This window comes from Spermophilus citellus, assembly GCF_964194105.1.
Source record: "Spermophilus citellus genome assembly, chromosome: 15".
NCBI lineage: Eukaryota > Metazoa > Chordata > Mammalia > Rodentia > Sciuridae > Spermophilus > Spermophilus citellus.
Window position 1 is genome coordinate 63,689,347 of NC_138195.1, and position 13,462 is coordinate 63,702,808.

The following is a 13,462-nucleotide window of genomic DNA, read 5'->3' on the forward strand; positions in this document are numbered from 1 at the left end:
TTTCCAAGGAATAATTAAAGGTGATTATTATTTTTCATGTATTAAAAATGCTATGGACCCCTTGAGGAGAAGCAGTGTCATGGAATCAGAGAGAAGATGGGTTGGCTTCATCGGAGGCCTCTTAAGCACTACTATGGCTGGACAGTGCTCTTGAGCTGGGAATTCAGTGATGAACCAGATGGCCCTGGCCTCTGCTCTCAGAGAGCTTCTTCCCCTACGGAGGTCAAATGCTAAACAGAAGTGAATAAATATAGTATCCCAGAGTGAACAGCACCTGGGGTGCTGTGGGAGTGGTGGCCACTTAGATGTGGTGGGGAAAGGTGACTGGCAAGAAAGAGTGTGCCACGTGGCTCCAGGGGAAAGGGCTTTTCAGGCAGAAGAGACAGACGTCAGTACAAAGAGACTGACTTGTGGGACAGGAAGAAGAGAGGACTGAGTCAAGCAAAGAACTGTTGACTGAGCCTCCTCTGTACCAGACACTGTCCTTGATGTTGGGATGGAAGGGTGCCCTGCTGGAGCCCATCAATGGATGCCAGAGGGTCCAGGTCTAGGTCAGGGAGGGTTTGAGAGACCACCCTAAGGAGCTGAGTCAGTGTTCAGTAGGTGCCACTGGGGTTTGCAAAGGGAGACTGACGTGAGCTGATGAATGAGTGTAAATATCGTTCTGGTTGCTATGCAAGGGTCCGAATTTGAGGAGCAGGAATGAAAATGGAGAGCAATTAGGCAGCTGCTGGGGATCTGGAGGTGGGTGTCATTCCTGATGGATTATGAGAACTGATCTTGGATATTCTTAGAGAGGGTGGCACAAAGACAATTTATTGATGGAAAGCATGTAGAATATGAGAGAAAGAGAGGATTCCAGGGCAACTCCTAGATTTTTAGCTAAAACTGGTTGAATAGTGGAGCAGGCACCAATGGAGAAGACTGGGAGAAAAACAGGGTGAGAGAGCCACGTTTCAGTGGTAGCCTATAAATTTGAAACCTGGGGGCTGGGGCTGTAGCTCAGTGGCAGAGCACTTGCCTAGCATGTGTGAGGTACTGGGTTTGATCCTCAGCACTGTGTAAGAAATAAATAAAATAAATAAAGGCATTCTGTTCATCTACAACTACAAAAAAAATTTAAAAGAAAATTGAAACCTGGGGGCATCCAAAAACAATAGGCAGTGTATATAGAGCTGTGGGGCTGGGGCTTGGAGGTACAGTGTTGTTGGGAGATGCAGATGGTGTTTGGAGACCTACAGTTTTATGAAACACCCTGAGAGAAAATAGGGAAAGGGGAGAGATCAGAGTCAAAGCCATCCCATCAACAAACAGGCCCTTGGGGGCTGGGCCAATGGCTGGGTGGACACAGGGCCACCACCGAGTAGATAAATGCTCAGTAAAGCTTTGTTCCAAGGCCAATCAAACCCAGTGTTGTTGCCATCACTCATGGAGTTTCTGGAGTAGCTTGCTTCTGACGTGAAGATTTATGGCGACCTTAAGCTCATGGACAAACAGACAAGGAGTCTTTGCCCATATTTAGTTAGTAGACTTGGGGACTGGGGAGATAGCTCAGTGGTAAAGCACTTGCTTAGCATGCATGTGGCCCTGGGTTCAATCCCCATCACCACATTAAAAAAAAAAAAAAAGATTTAATTAGTAGACTTGGTAATTTTAAGCTCTTTTAGGAAGGAATACCTGGATATCTTACAGATTTCTGGGGCTGCCAAACTGAGGCTGAGACCCCAGGCTGTGACAGCCTGCTGTTCCCTGAGAATGAAAAGCAGAGCTTTCCCATGTGTGGTCCACAGTCTCCCCTATCTTTGGTGGCAAATAAGGCAAATGGAGGTGGGGGACACAGAAGCCTCCCTAGTCCCTAAAAAATGCCAGCACCAACCCCCCACCTTCCGATGCATTTCACACATGCAGCCTGGCATGGCCAGGATCTGCACAGCCCCTCAGAGCTCTAACAGACATCGTCTCATTGAATCCACTGAGTCCCATCAGGCAGAATCTGCTTCCCTATATTTCAAGAGAGATGTAGGCTCAGAGAAGCCAAGTAACCAGCCCCCAAACACACAGCTAAAAATCTAAGTTGGAGTTTAACTTAAAACCAAGACTATCTAGCACAAAAGACTGGCTGTTTTTTGAAGATGAGAAACTGAGACCCGTGGGAACCTGTGGGAAACTGAGGCAAGTGGGTTTGTATGCAAACTCAAGTGCTGCTAACAGTGTAGGACACTAGTGTTCTGCCCCAGTCCTGACTGCTTCTGCCCCCACCTCACCCTCCATGCACACTTCAGGTGGGGGACATTGTGAACTTTCCTACTGACCTGGCTTTCAGAGCCCATCTTCCATATCCTCTCTCTCCCCACCTTCTGAAAACCCTGAGACTGCCTCCTTCCTTGTGTTGACCACACATGAAACAAGTGAATCACCTGCCAGAGGCAATGGAGAGTGGAGCTGTTTCCTGGAAGTCACCCCATCCATGCATCCAGGCCTCCCAAACCCAGCTGGTTGGCCAGTCTCAGAGGCCCAGCACTGCCTGAGCTTGCTGGCCTGGTCTGGCCACACTCACTTCCTCTTTGGGCCTCAGTGCCTTGGCCAGGATGGTAGTTAAGGCCTTCCTGAGTTAATGAGGAAACCCCCTTTTCAGGAAGTGGGAGAAGCTTCGGTCTTTAATAATGGAGGTTAGATGCTAGAATTAGTCAAAGGTCCCGCAGAGAGCGCAAAGGGAGAATGCCCTGTTGGTATAGAAGAGTGCACCCCCACCTGCAATCTATGAATACAAAGAAAACTCAAATCATAGGAAGCTGATAGCTATATTTTAATAAATCAAAGTTTGGAATTCCAAGTCTCAGGAAACTTCCATAAGATCCACAATGATGCAGATTCACTCATTCCTACGTGGATTTTGATGTGCAATGATGTTTTATGTTCACCAAGGGAAGGCAAGGGGATTCGAGGGGCGGGGGGCGGGGTGGGAGTGGAGACAAACTAAACTCCTAAGATAAATAGAGGTTGAAGATTGAAAGTTAATCAGAAATTTTCAAATGAAACTTTTATGTCCTTGATGTTGCTACAAAAGGTTTTCTGATTTGCTGTGGCAGTAACCTGAAATGCAGAAAACAAAGCCATTAATAATAACAGAAAGACGGACCAGGTGTTTCTGTAAATAATGAACACCGTGGTAGCCTTGGAGCTCGGCTCCATTCATGTGATTCTTCATTCAAATGCACCACAACAGATGAAAACCCTCAAAGTCAGATGTAGCTGCAATTCATAAACACTCTCCAGGCTGTTTCTGAACCACTTTGAAGTCTCCAGGGTCAGGGGGCGTAGAGCACAAGACCTACTGCATGAAACAGTGCTTCCCTTTGTTTCTGTCAAATGTGCCTCATTGCATTCTGGTGGGGCAGGGCAGGGAGCTCCTCTTATTTAAGGACATGAGGGCCAAGTCAACCTGATCTCAGTCTTACTGCTGGTAGTTCCATAGTGTTCACCATGTCCCATGTCCTGTGTCACAGGTGGTGCCAACAAGGGACATCTGGGTTTGCATTCAACTCAGCTACCTATTGGAGATCTTGGGCAATGTTCATGATCTTTCTTAGCCTCCATTTTCTCAACTCAGAATGTGGATAATGAGTGCAAACTTCAAGGTGTTCCTGAGGATTAAGGGAGGTGACGGCAGGTGAAGGGCTCCGGGCTGTGCCTGTCAGGAATGCTTTACCAGCCCTGCATGTGGCTGCCCTGCAGGGTGAGGCTTCCATGCCTATTTATGTGTTTGGTCTGTTTTGCCTTTTTGGTGTAATGGGTCAGTTACACCAAACAGAAACATTCAGTTTCACTCCCTTTTTCTACACTTTAGGGTGACCCTATCTGGATTCTGAAACCAAAGGAGTGAGTGTCAATTCAAAATAGACAGCATGTTTTTTTTCCACTCTAGTTTTTAAGTCCAGATCAGACAAGGGTAATATCTATAAAAAGATCCTGTGGTTGTTCCAGGGGATCCCCATAAAACCAAAGTGAGGAAACCCAGCTAATCAATATAATGATTATTTGGTTTCATAGAGAATAAAGAACATTTGTTGACATCATTCTTGTCTGCATTTGCTATGTTGATGTCTCTGTTTACATTTTTACATTGATGGCCATGTTCACTGCCCAGTTCTCTAGCAGGGACACTTAATCCCCCCAAATATTCATTCAATCAGAATGGTTTTTCTGGGCAGAGGAGCCAGGAGTGAAATGGCTTGAGATAGCAGAATAAAAGGGAAGTGTTTTACTTAATTAAAAGTGCCAGGGTTTTGGAAAAAAGCCTCTGATCAACCTTCCCAGGGATAAGGCCAAGGAAAGATCTGATCAAGCAGGACCAAGAGGGGCCCAGAGGGGCACCAGACTCCCGCTTTCTCTTCATTACAGACACAAGGCATTCATTCTCTGGCTGGAACCTGTCTCCCTGAGCCCTGGGGAAAGGCCACTCACCGTTGTGCTCAATCCACCGGTACTGCCGGTCCAGGCACAACTCCTCCTGCCGCTGCCTCACCAGCCTCCGTATCTCGGGGGTCAGGCCATTGGGATCACGTGCAAACACAAAAGAGTAGCTGTCTGCACAGGTGCCATCAAAGTTGAGGAGGCGGCAGGAGTACTGCAGGGCGAACGTGTGGTAGTCCGTGTCGATGATCCAGTGGTCATCAGCTGCAAGCCAGAAAGCCAGTGTTAAGTGACACCTTGCCTTCAGTGGAAAGAAGTCCTGGAAACTCACTACCTGGACCCTACTGCATTTTCTTAGGAAGGAGGAGATTTCTGACAACTTTTGCAAAACCAGGAAAACAAGAAAGGATCTTGCTTTTCTTTATGGAGAAAGTTCTGGCACAGAGGAAGCCACATTTATGTCCAGGATCCGCTCTCTCTCCCTGATGGTAAATAACACAGCATCTTTCCAAGAGAAAAGACCACTGAGAATGTGAGCCCATCAAAATCATAGAACAAACCTATCTACCGCTATCTTCACCATCTACCCTCCAATAGTATCTATGTCTTTGTCTAATGTGTGATTGCCACCAACTTATGTTAGCCCCAATACCAGGACCTGTCTTTGGGGATGATGTACAGGTGCTAGCTCCTACTCCTCTCACTGACCTACTTCCCTCCCACCTCAGTCCATTGGAGGACACCTCTCTGATGATCCTGGCTCTGCTGGATCCACCCTCTTTCCCGCTTAGGAGCCCAACTCTTTGCGCTGGCCAGAGAGAAGATTTTGCCTTGGGACACAGGAAGGCGACTATCCAGCATCAGCAACTCCTTCTAAGAATGTGTGGACTTCAGGACTTCCAGCAGTGGCATAATAAATAAACCACATTTATTCTTCAAATGTTGGATATAAGCAATGAAGACTAAGTATAAATAAAGGTAGTAAAAATATCAACAAAGGCAGAATGGAAAATACGATGAATATATGTGAATGATTTGCCACAGAGAAGGAACAATGTGTTCAAGTTTTATTCAAATATAGAATATTTTATCCAAATATAGTATATTTGGATAAAAATGCCACATCTCTCTAGTTAATTTGACATTCTCATTGACATGTATCTGTGGCTGTTACCTCCTGAGCACTAAATTATGTGCCAGTCACTGTGTGGACACTTTCCATGTGTTTCCTCGATTATTTCTCACACTGAACCCAAAGGGCATACTACCATTTCCTATTTTACAGATAAGAAAACTGAGGTAAAGAGAAATTAAATAATTCACCTAGGATCACAAAAAGCAGAGCAGAAATGGAATTCTAACCCAGGAGTGCGACTCCAGAATCCACATACTTAACCCCTACACCAGAGACTCCAGATACTAGGTAGATTGAGACCAGAAGGGACAACAAACCAAAGGCCTTTGTGTCTTGCACCCAAGGGATGATCTGCCCACGTGGAGCTCCATGTTGGAGGAAGGCAGAGGGGATGGAGACTTCAGCACTGGAGAGTGTGGGGCCAGCTCTAGAGGTCACCCTAAGTGTCCTCTGGGGGTGCCTTTCTGAGGACCTCTGGAGTACCAGCCTAGATGGGATTTAGTACAAACCCAGGCCCAGTAAAGAAAGTTAACACAGGACAGGGAAGGGGCCACTTCTTCAGCTCACATCCAACCTGGCAGGAGGAAGAATGAGACACCACCGCACCTTCCAGGCTGTCCCTGGGTGAATGTCAGAGGCCAACCTCAGAGGATGACCCAGAAGGAAGACTGCTCAGCAGTGACCGCAAAGTTATTCAGCGGATGGGCCAAGAATAGAAGCCATGGGCCTGCTGCTGGGCCTCAGCCTAACCGCGAGCTCCCTCCCAGGCTCCTGAGATCTGGGCAGTCTTTTTATCCCTGGATGAAATCATCTCTTCCCTGGTTATGGGATCACTGTGTCATCATGGGTGCCCCAGAAATCTGCCCCTCAGACACAAAAGCACCAGCCTTTGAAGTGTTACCTCCACTCCTGGTCCAGGCAGCTATTAGCTTGGCAAATCTGCTGCTTAAAAAAAAATTGTTTTTCCAATATTGTTGCCAGAGTGAATTCCTACATAGAAACTAAGTAACTTTCAATCCATGGCTTTAGTAAAGTCGACTACTATTCTTGCTTTTAAAGAAAGCCTAAGTTGGTTTGGTTTATCTCCAGGTTCTTTTTGGCAGAATAACTCAAAGATGAAGAGTTTCAATCCTAACAACCTTGACCAAACTCTCCTTTCTAAGAGTATTTGCAAGAGAGGATCTGCATGAGCAGCAACAATTATCTTGCTTCTCCAGCCTCCTCGCATCCAGCAGCTAGGCAGGGTTCTTTGGAGAGCCAGACAACCCCAACTGTTTCCAGACAGCATCTAATAATTGCACGCAGTAGACTAGGTAAGCAGAGTGCTGGAAGCAGCAACTATGTGGCCAGAGCCCCTGACTCCCCTCCACCACCCAGGAAGTGGGGCTGCATTACAGCTGTGTCTACAACTGTACTGGTTGTATACACTGGTTTAGAGGTTTGGATTGCTAGTCCCCAATCAAAGAAAATGCCTGGTATCAAAAACTGTCTTAGTGACCTGGTTCTGTTGAAAATCTGTCACTCATTGCTGTGGTTCTGGAACAATTTCCCTTCAGTTCCCTAAACCTGCACCTGCCAATTATTCAAAGTAGGGATACCAAGGGAGATGCTCCTGAGGTTCTCAGGCTTCACAGTCTAGCTGAGCCAGGCAGGTGACAGATTTTATGCTATTCTTGACTAGTCCAATGGACCAGCAAAGTCAGTGGTATCTGAAGCCTTGATACCTGAGTGACCAAGATAACCCTCTGGGTTGAAATATCTACACCAATTCTCAAACTGCCTTATGTGGAAGAAACATACTCAAGGAGCATACTTCAGGGGCCACCCCAAGAGTTTCTGATTCAATAAATCTGGATTGGGGCCCAGAAATCTGCATTTAACAATCACCACAGCTGATTTAGATATAGATGATCCAAAGACCCTGACTTTGAGAAACAGTAATGAAAACATTTCAGGCTGACATTGTTATGCAGCCTGACAAGGGTCCCTTTTACTTCAGCTAAGAGGTGTCACTAAGTGCCACCAACCAGCTGTGTCTCCTGGGCCAGTAATTCAGTTTCCTCGCTTGTAAAACAAGAGATTTGAACCCAATGTATGTTTTCTCACTCCAGACTCAGAAAGTAAAGCCATGATTTCCTCTCTGGAGAGGTAACAAGAAGCAACAATATCAAACAGGCACAGAGAATTTGTGTCACCAGCACTGGCCAAGTGCTTTCTGCATATCAACTCATGGCATCCTCATAACACAACTCCATAAGGTAGGTGCTATGGCCACCTCCACTTTGCAGAGGAGGGAAATGAGTCATAGAGAGGCCAAGGAAAACATCCACGGTCCCACAGGTGGGATTGGGATTTGAACTCAGGTAGCATAACTTTAACAGGGCAGGCTTAACCACTGTGCAGGGCACCGTTTCTTTTCTGAAAGGCAACCTAAGAAGGAATTCATCCTTAAGCCTTCTACATTATACTTATCTCACTTAATATCTATAGCAATCACTTTCAAGATTTCAATACTTTTTTTCCACCTCCAAATGAAATCTTAGATAGAATCCCAATATACAAGAGTTAAAAGTGGAGCTAATATAGTTTGGTAGGGACAGGAGAGAAGAGACAAAACCCTACCTCCTCATCAGGTCCTTCCTCACCCCATCCCTTTACTAAATGCATTGTCAACCATATTCTGTTCCTTTAAGGAGCACACCTCAAAGTGCTGATGAGAATTATGTGTTTATTCTTTCTAAAAATTAGGAAACTTGTACCTCTTAATATTGGTTTTTGTAATCCATTACCAGAAAAAAATGTATTTTTTACTCTAAATGAATCACTTGAGGAAGTTTGCTGCACTATTTGAAATAACTTTTATTATTTCTAAAGATAAAAAGCTCTCTCTCCTTATAGATAAGCAACTCTTATACAGTGTAAATCAGCACTAAAATGTAATTTGATAAAAAATGCAATTTCATTTAACATGACTTTATAGGAAGTCAAAGATCACATGTAGAGCAATGAATGACATGAAGGACACTTCTGCCCTGGATCACCAATGGAAGAGCAGCCCCCTCAGCAGTCCCTGGGTCCTATCTCACAAGAAAGCACAAGTGGTACTTTGCAAAGGTCCCTCTGTATTAGGAGACTCTGCAGTTCAGAGCCACCCAATATGGGCCTGGACGTTGGAATGCCTGGCTTCTGGAATTGGCTCTTTCAAACTTGTTATGTTATCTTGGGCAAAGCACTTTTTTCTCCAGGTCTCAGTTTGTTCATCTGTATACTGAATCCCCTCTCTAGGGTTTACTCTCCTCTAAGATTCCATGACATGCCTCTTCCTGGCCTGAAATTTCTCTAGCTACCAAGTAGATTCCGGATTTGAAACTTAGGACACATGGGGTGGGGGTAGTAGAAAGAGCAAATAATGTATTCTCATGAGTAGGCCAAGTTTTAAGATGCCCTGCTGAGAGTTCTCAATACCCTGCATCAGAGCTCCAGTACTTGGGAGAAAGAGAAGAGGCCATGACACTCAGAACACCCTGCCTGGCTCAGAACCCCGGCATCAACAGGCAGGACATTGAGGAGTGAGCCTACCCCATGCACAATGCTCCCTACAAACTTGGATGGGGGTCTCAGCCTCTGTTAGGGTTCCCAGTCAAGCTGTCTCAGGAATTCAGCCCAAAGGAGCGGTAAGAGGACAAAGTGTGGAACAGGTTACACACCCTGGCACAGTAGATGACTGGAATTTGGCACCAGGCAACCCAAAGATCCTTTTGAGTTGGGTCAGGTTTCTTGAACTAGCTGCTCCCAATCCCAATCCCTTAACCTCAGGCGGGGCTGAAGTTTCCTGCACCCACACATCTTCCCCTAGGCCATTCTTCCTAAGGGTGCAGCTGAAGCAGGAACCCAGTGATTTGGCAGGTATGCCTCCCATCCCCAAAATGGTCCCACTGAGCTGACTACTCACTTCCTCTCTGGAGAAAGGAGGCTGCGCCCCAGTACTTCATCTTGAACTTGGCAGGGTCTTCTGTGTCAGTGAAGGTGCCCACCATGTCTGCACACACTTCCCAGTTACTGCAAAAGCCAAGGGGATTCTCAGCCAAACCCAGCAAAGAGCTTCCTCCCTCCATCCCACCCTGGTGCTCCCTTCCCTCCCCAGTAAGGGTTTGGCGTTCAGACCGGCGCTACGCGCACGGCCACCCAGAGGCCACTTGCCTCAAAAGGCGAACACGTCCCTTGGCAGTGGCACTCATGTGGCCATTCTCATCCACGGAGAATTCGGCGACGATGTTGTCTTGCAGAAAGAGACCTTCAGGGTCCTTCTTGGCTATGGCGTACCAGGTCCCGGAGAACTGCCAAAGAGAGAGCCGGTTTTGGTGTGTCTGGGGGTCCACGACCGGCCACCGGGAAGTACGGGAAGCGGGGGCTGGGCCAGCGGTGCCTCCTGGGCTGATACCTACCAGAGTCTTGTCGAAGTTCTCTTTGACTCGGAAGCTGCTCACTCTGCAGTCGCGCTCCGCGCGGCCGCTGCCCAGCGCCGCCAGCAACACGAGTGCCCACACCCACTCCATCTTGCCCAGGAGTCAAGCCTGCGGGAGACGCGTCGCCGTGACCGCCGGCCCCCGGACCGGACCACCCGGCCCACCGCTGCCCTCCCCGCCGCCGCCCACCCCGAGGACAGCCGGGCAGCTGCTCACCGTCGGAGACGCGCACCAGCCTAGCCACCGCGTCCCGGCGCGCGTGGAGCAAAAGAGGCGAGGCCCGCCCGGCGCCCCGCGGCTTTATGGCCCCGGGGGGAGGGGGTCGCGCTTTCGTAACCGCCCGGGGTGAAGGACCTAGGGGAGGCGCTGGGGGCTGGCCCGGCCAGCACTTGCATAACGCGCCCTGACTCACCGCCACCCGGGGCGCAGGGAGGGTCCCGTTAGGCCAGCCTCACCTCCAGGGCCGCCCGCCCGGGGTTGGTGGAGCTGCCGCGCAGGGTGGCCTCACTGGGCCAAACTCTACAGCCGCGTGGCCAGGTCCTGGCCCAGTTACTCAGCCCTTGTGCCAGCGGCCGCCAGCTGCGGCCTGGGGTGGACTCCAAGCCCAGTAGCGCTGGCTGGAGACTCAGTGGGGCTTGGTGGGGAAACCTTGGCCTCACAGAGAGAGAAGAGACCTAAGATGCTGCCTGGCGCATTAGTGCCCAGGTCCTGGCTGTGCCAAATTGGCTCCTGTGCCTTCTAAGGACCAATTGTGCAGGGTTTGGGGGATATTTTGGCCAAGTGCTTTTTCCTTTCATAAAGGATGTATTTTACTCTTTGGGGAGAGTTGTGGTGCCCTCTGCGTCAATATTTGTTCTTTAGTTTCAACATCGTTAGAAGCATTAAAATGCTCCCTGTTAAATATTCTCTAGAAACGCTGCTACGGTCAGGAGGGGAAATATTTTAGCAACTGTGGTGTTGGAGCGGTTAGTTGCTTACTTACATTGCTGCACTCCCTGAAACCACTTGGAATGCACACCCCAATTGTTTATGATGCATTTTTATTTAAAATCCATATTGGAATTTTGTTTTATTTTCAAAACAGTGGAGTTGGCAGAGTAGTGGATACAACAGAAGAGTAAACAAAAAAAACTACAACGTCAAGGGTCAATTAAATCAAAGGGCTGCTAACTAGTTGAGGTATTTGGTGTACGTCATGGCTTGATGTATTCATATTTTTTTCTCTTTCCATTCCATTAATCTTACCAAAGCAATCAAGATTTTGGCTGAATGAGAATTGGTGATATGGCAAAGAAATTTCTTAAGATTCCTTTCATAAAATATCAGCTGAGTCTCCATGGCCCAAATTGGAAGGAACCTAGATGAACTATTTGTTGCAGTCAGAAATAATAGAAGATGGAGGGGGAATTGGGTGCCAAACTGAGAAACAGGAGTTGAGTGGTTCCCAGACCAGCCCTTTAGTTACTTTTTAAAACAACCTTGAAAAGATATCATGGCTTCCTTCAGCCGACTGTAGCCTTTTGGACATTTACCTACCTGGTCTGCCCACCTTCCTCTCAAGCATGCCTTTGAGTCACAGTATCTTTGAGGTATTTTCATAATTAATTTTTCATAATTTGGGGTATTTTCATAATGTATTAACTCCTTACTATCCCAAAGTTGTAAAAGCCTGTTTCTGGCCAATAAGCTAACTAAGATTTCAGGTTGCGCTAAATATATATATATATATATATATATATATATATATATATATATACACATACACACACACACACACACACACACACCACACAGTCCTTCCTGGGTATCCATAAGGGATTGGCTCCAGACACCCTCCCAATACCAAAATCCAGGGAAGCTCAAGTTCCTTATGTAGCATAGTAATTGCATGTAACCTAGCCCATCCTCTTGTTAATTTAAATCATCTCTGGATGATTTATAATACTTAATACAATGTAAATGTAGTGTAAATAGTTATTAAACTGTATTGTTTAGGGAATGATGACCGAAACAAGAAGAAAAAAAGTCTGTGCATGTTCAGTACAGAACTGATCATGGTGTATTGCTATGTAAATAGTTGTTACCTGTATTGTTTGGGGAGTAATGACAAGAAAAATGAGTAGTGATGAACCATCATGGACCTACTTACATAGCACATAAGCAAGGCGCAGGGCAACCAATGCTCAAACAGCCGGAGTAGAGGGAGCCTGAGGATCTGTGCAGTGGGGGGAAACCACAGCAGCATGTGCCTACACATCATTCCATTCACATGGATTTGGCATATGCTTAATATGCAACAAATTCTAGTTTTGCTTCTGGATCCTTCCAGAATTTTTTTTCCTTCAAATATTTTCTATTCATCATTGGTTGAATCTGTGGATGTGGAACCCATGGATGATGAAAGCTGACTGAAATCCCAAACAACTCAAATAAGGTATGCTCCAGAGCCCTTCCTGCAGGAACCATGCATTTGGCCATATGTGCACCCTGGCTGGGAAAGGTCCTCTGGGCACTTCTCTGATTCCTGTGCAGTGCTTATATCCCCTCTTCAACATTCCAGAGCAGAGGATTTTCTGTTCCTGCTTTCCCTCCTCCTATGATAGAGAGCTCCTAGTGTATGTAGGCCAATTACCTTTGAACAATTGATCACTGCCAGAAAAATTTTCCCAATGCCTCCACCCTGCCCTTCTAACCACTTCTCTAGAACACACTCTGGTGGTCCCTGGTATACTGCATATTGAATAAATGCAGGGGATTTTTATGATGATTGTATTTTTCAGCAACATCTGTTTGTTTATTTGTTAGGTGGTTAAAACACGCCCCTTCCCTCCCCTTCTTATGAAAAATCGTGAACCTTGATGTTTTAGATACCAAAGAAGAAAAACAGTTTATTTTGGCATTATCTCTTAGATTTCTTCATGATTACAAATATGTGAATTTAGGTCAACTGATGTTTTTTAACTTCAATGCTTTGACATTCATCCTCACAAAATAACTTTTCAAATATGCATATATATGCAATATCAAAAGGGAAAATGTTCGCCACGGTTACCTTGATGTGATGGGACTAGACACATTTGGTTTTCTTTGTACCTTTTTGTATTTTTCACATTTTCTACAGGGAAATAATTTCATCAGAAAACAAAAACAAATATCTCCTTTGCAAACATTTTCCTTTTCTTTATAAGTGAAATTATGAAGTTACACCTTATGAATCACAAAAAATGCACATAAAGTTTATTCCCTTGCCAAGCTTCGTGAAAAGAAAGGTCATCTTGGTATCTGTCCATTTCCCCTACTTTTCCATGGGATGCATCAAGACACTTGCACATAGTAGGTGCTTAATCCACAGATATTTAATTTTTTTTTCATTGAAATTAAGCACTTTGTATAAACTTCATAAAGCATTTGTTTAAAAAGACCTGATCAGATATCACCCTTTCTAATA

At 46.1% G+C, this 13,462-nt stretch overlaps 1 protein-coding gene across 3 annotated transcripts; it reads right to left on the reverse strand.

Annotated features, from left to right (window-relative positions):
- Positions 1–2,787: 2,787 nt before the first annotated feature.
- Positions 2,788–10,546, reverse strand: RBP4 (retinol binding protein 4). 3 transcript variants are annotated; one of them, XM_081268092.1, is made up of 6 exons: positions 10,470–10,546; positions 9,994–10,122; positions 9,749–9,885; positions 9,501–9,607; positions 4,465–4,677; positions 2,788–3,093 (listed from the first exon to the last, which is right to left on the reverse strand). In XM_081268092.1, the coding sequence occupies exons 2-6, from the start codon at positions 10,102–10,104 to the stop codon at positions 3,059–3,061; spliced, it is 603 nt and encodes a 200-aa protein (XP_081124218.1). In that variant the 5' UTR covers positions 10,105–10,122; positions 10,470–10,546; the 3' UTR covers positions 2,788–3,058. The 3 variants fall into 3 exon arrangements, with proteins under 3 accessions (XP_081124218.1, XP_081124217.1, XP_081124216.1); XM_081268091.1 differs by having other exon boundaries at positions 10,427–10,542; XM_081268090.1 differs by lacking the exon at positions 10,470–10,546 and adding an exon at positions 10,231–10,463.
- Between the last annotated feature and the right edge of the window lie 2,916 nt (positions 10,547–13,462).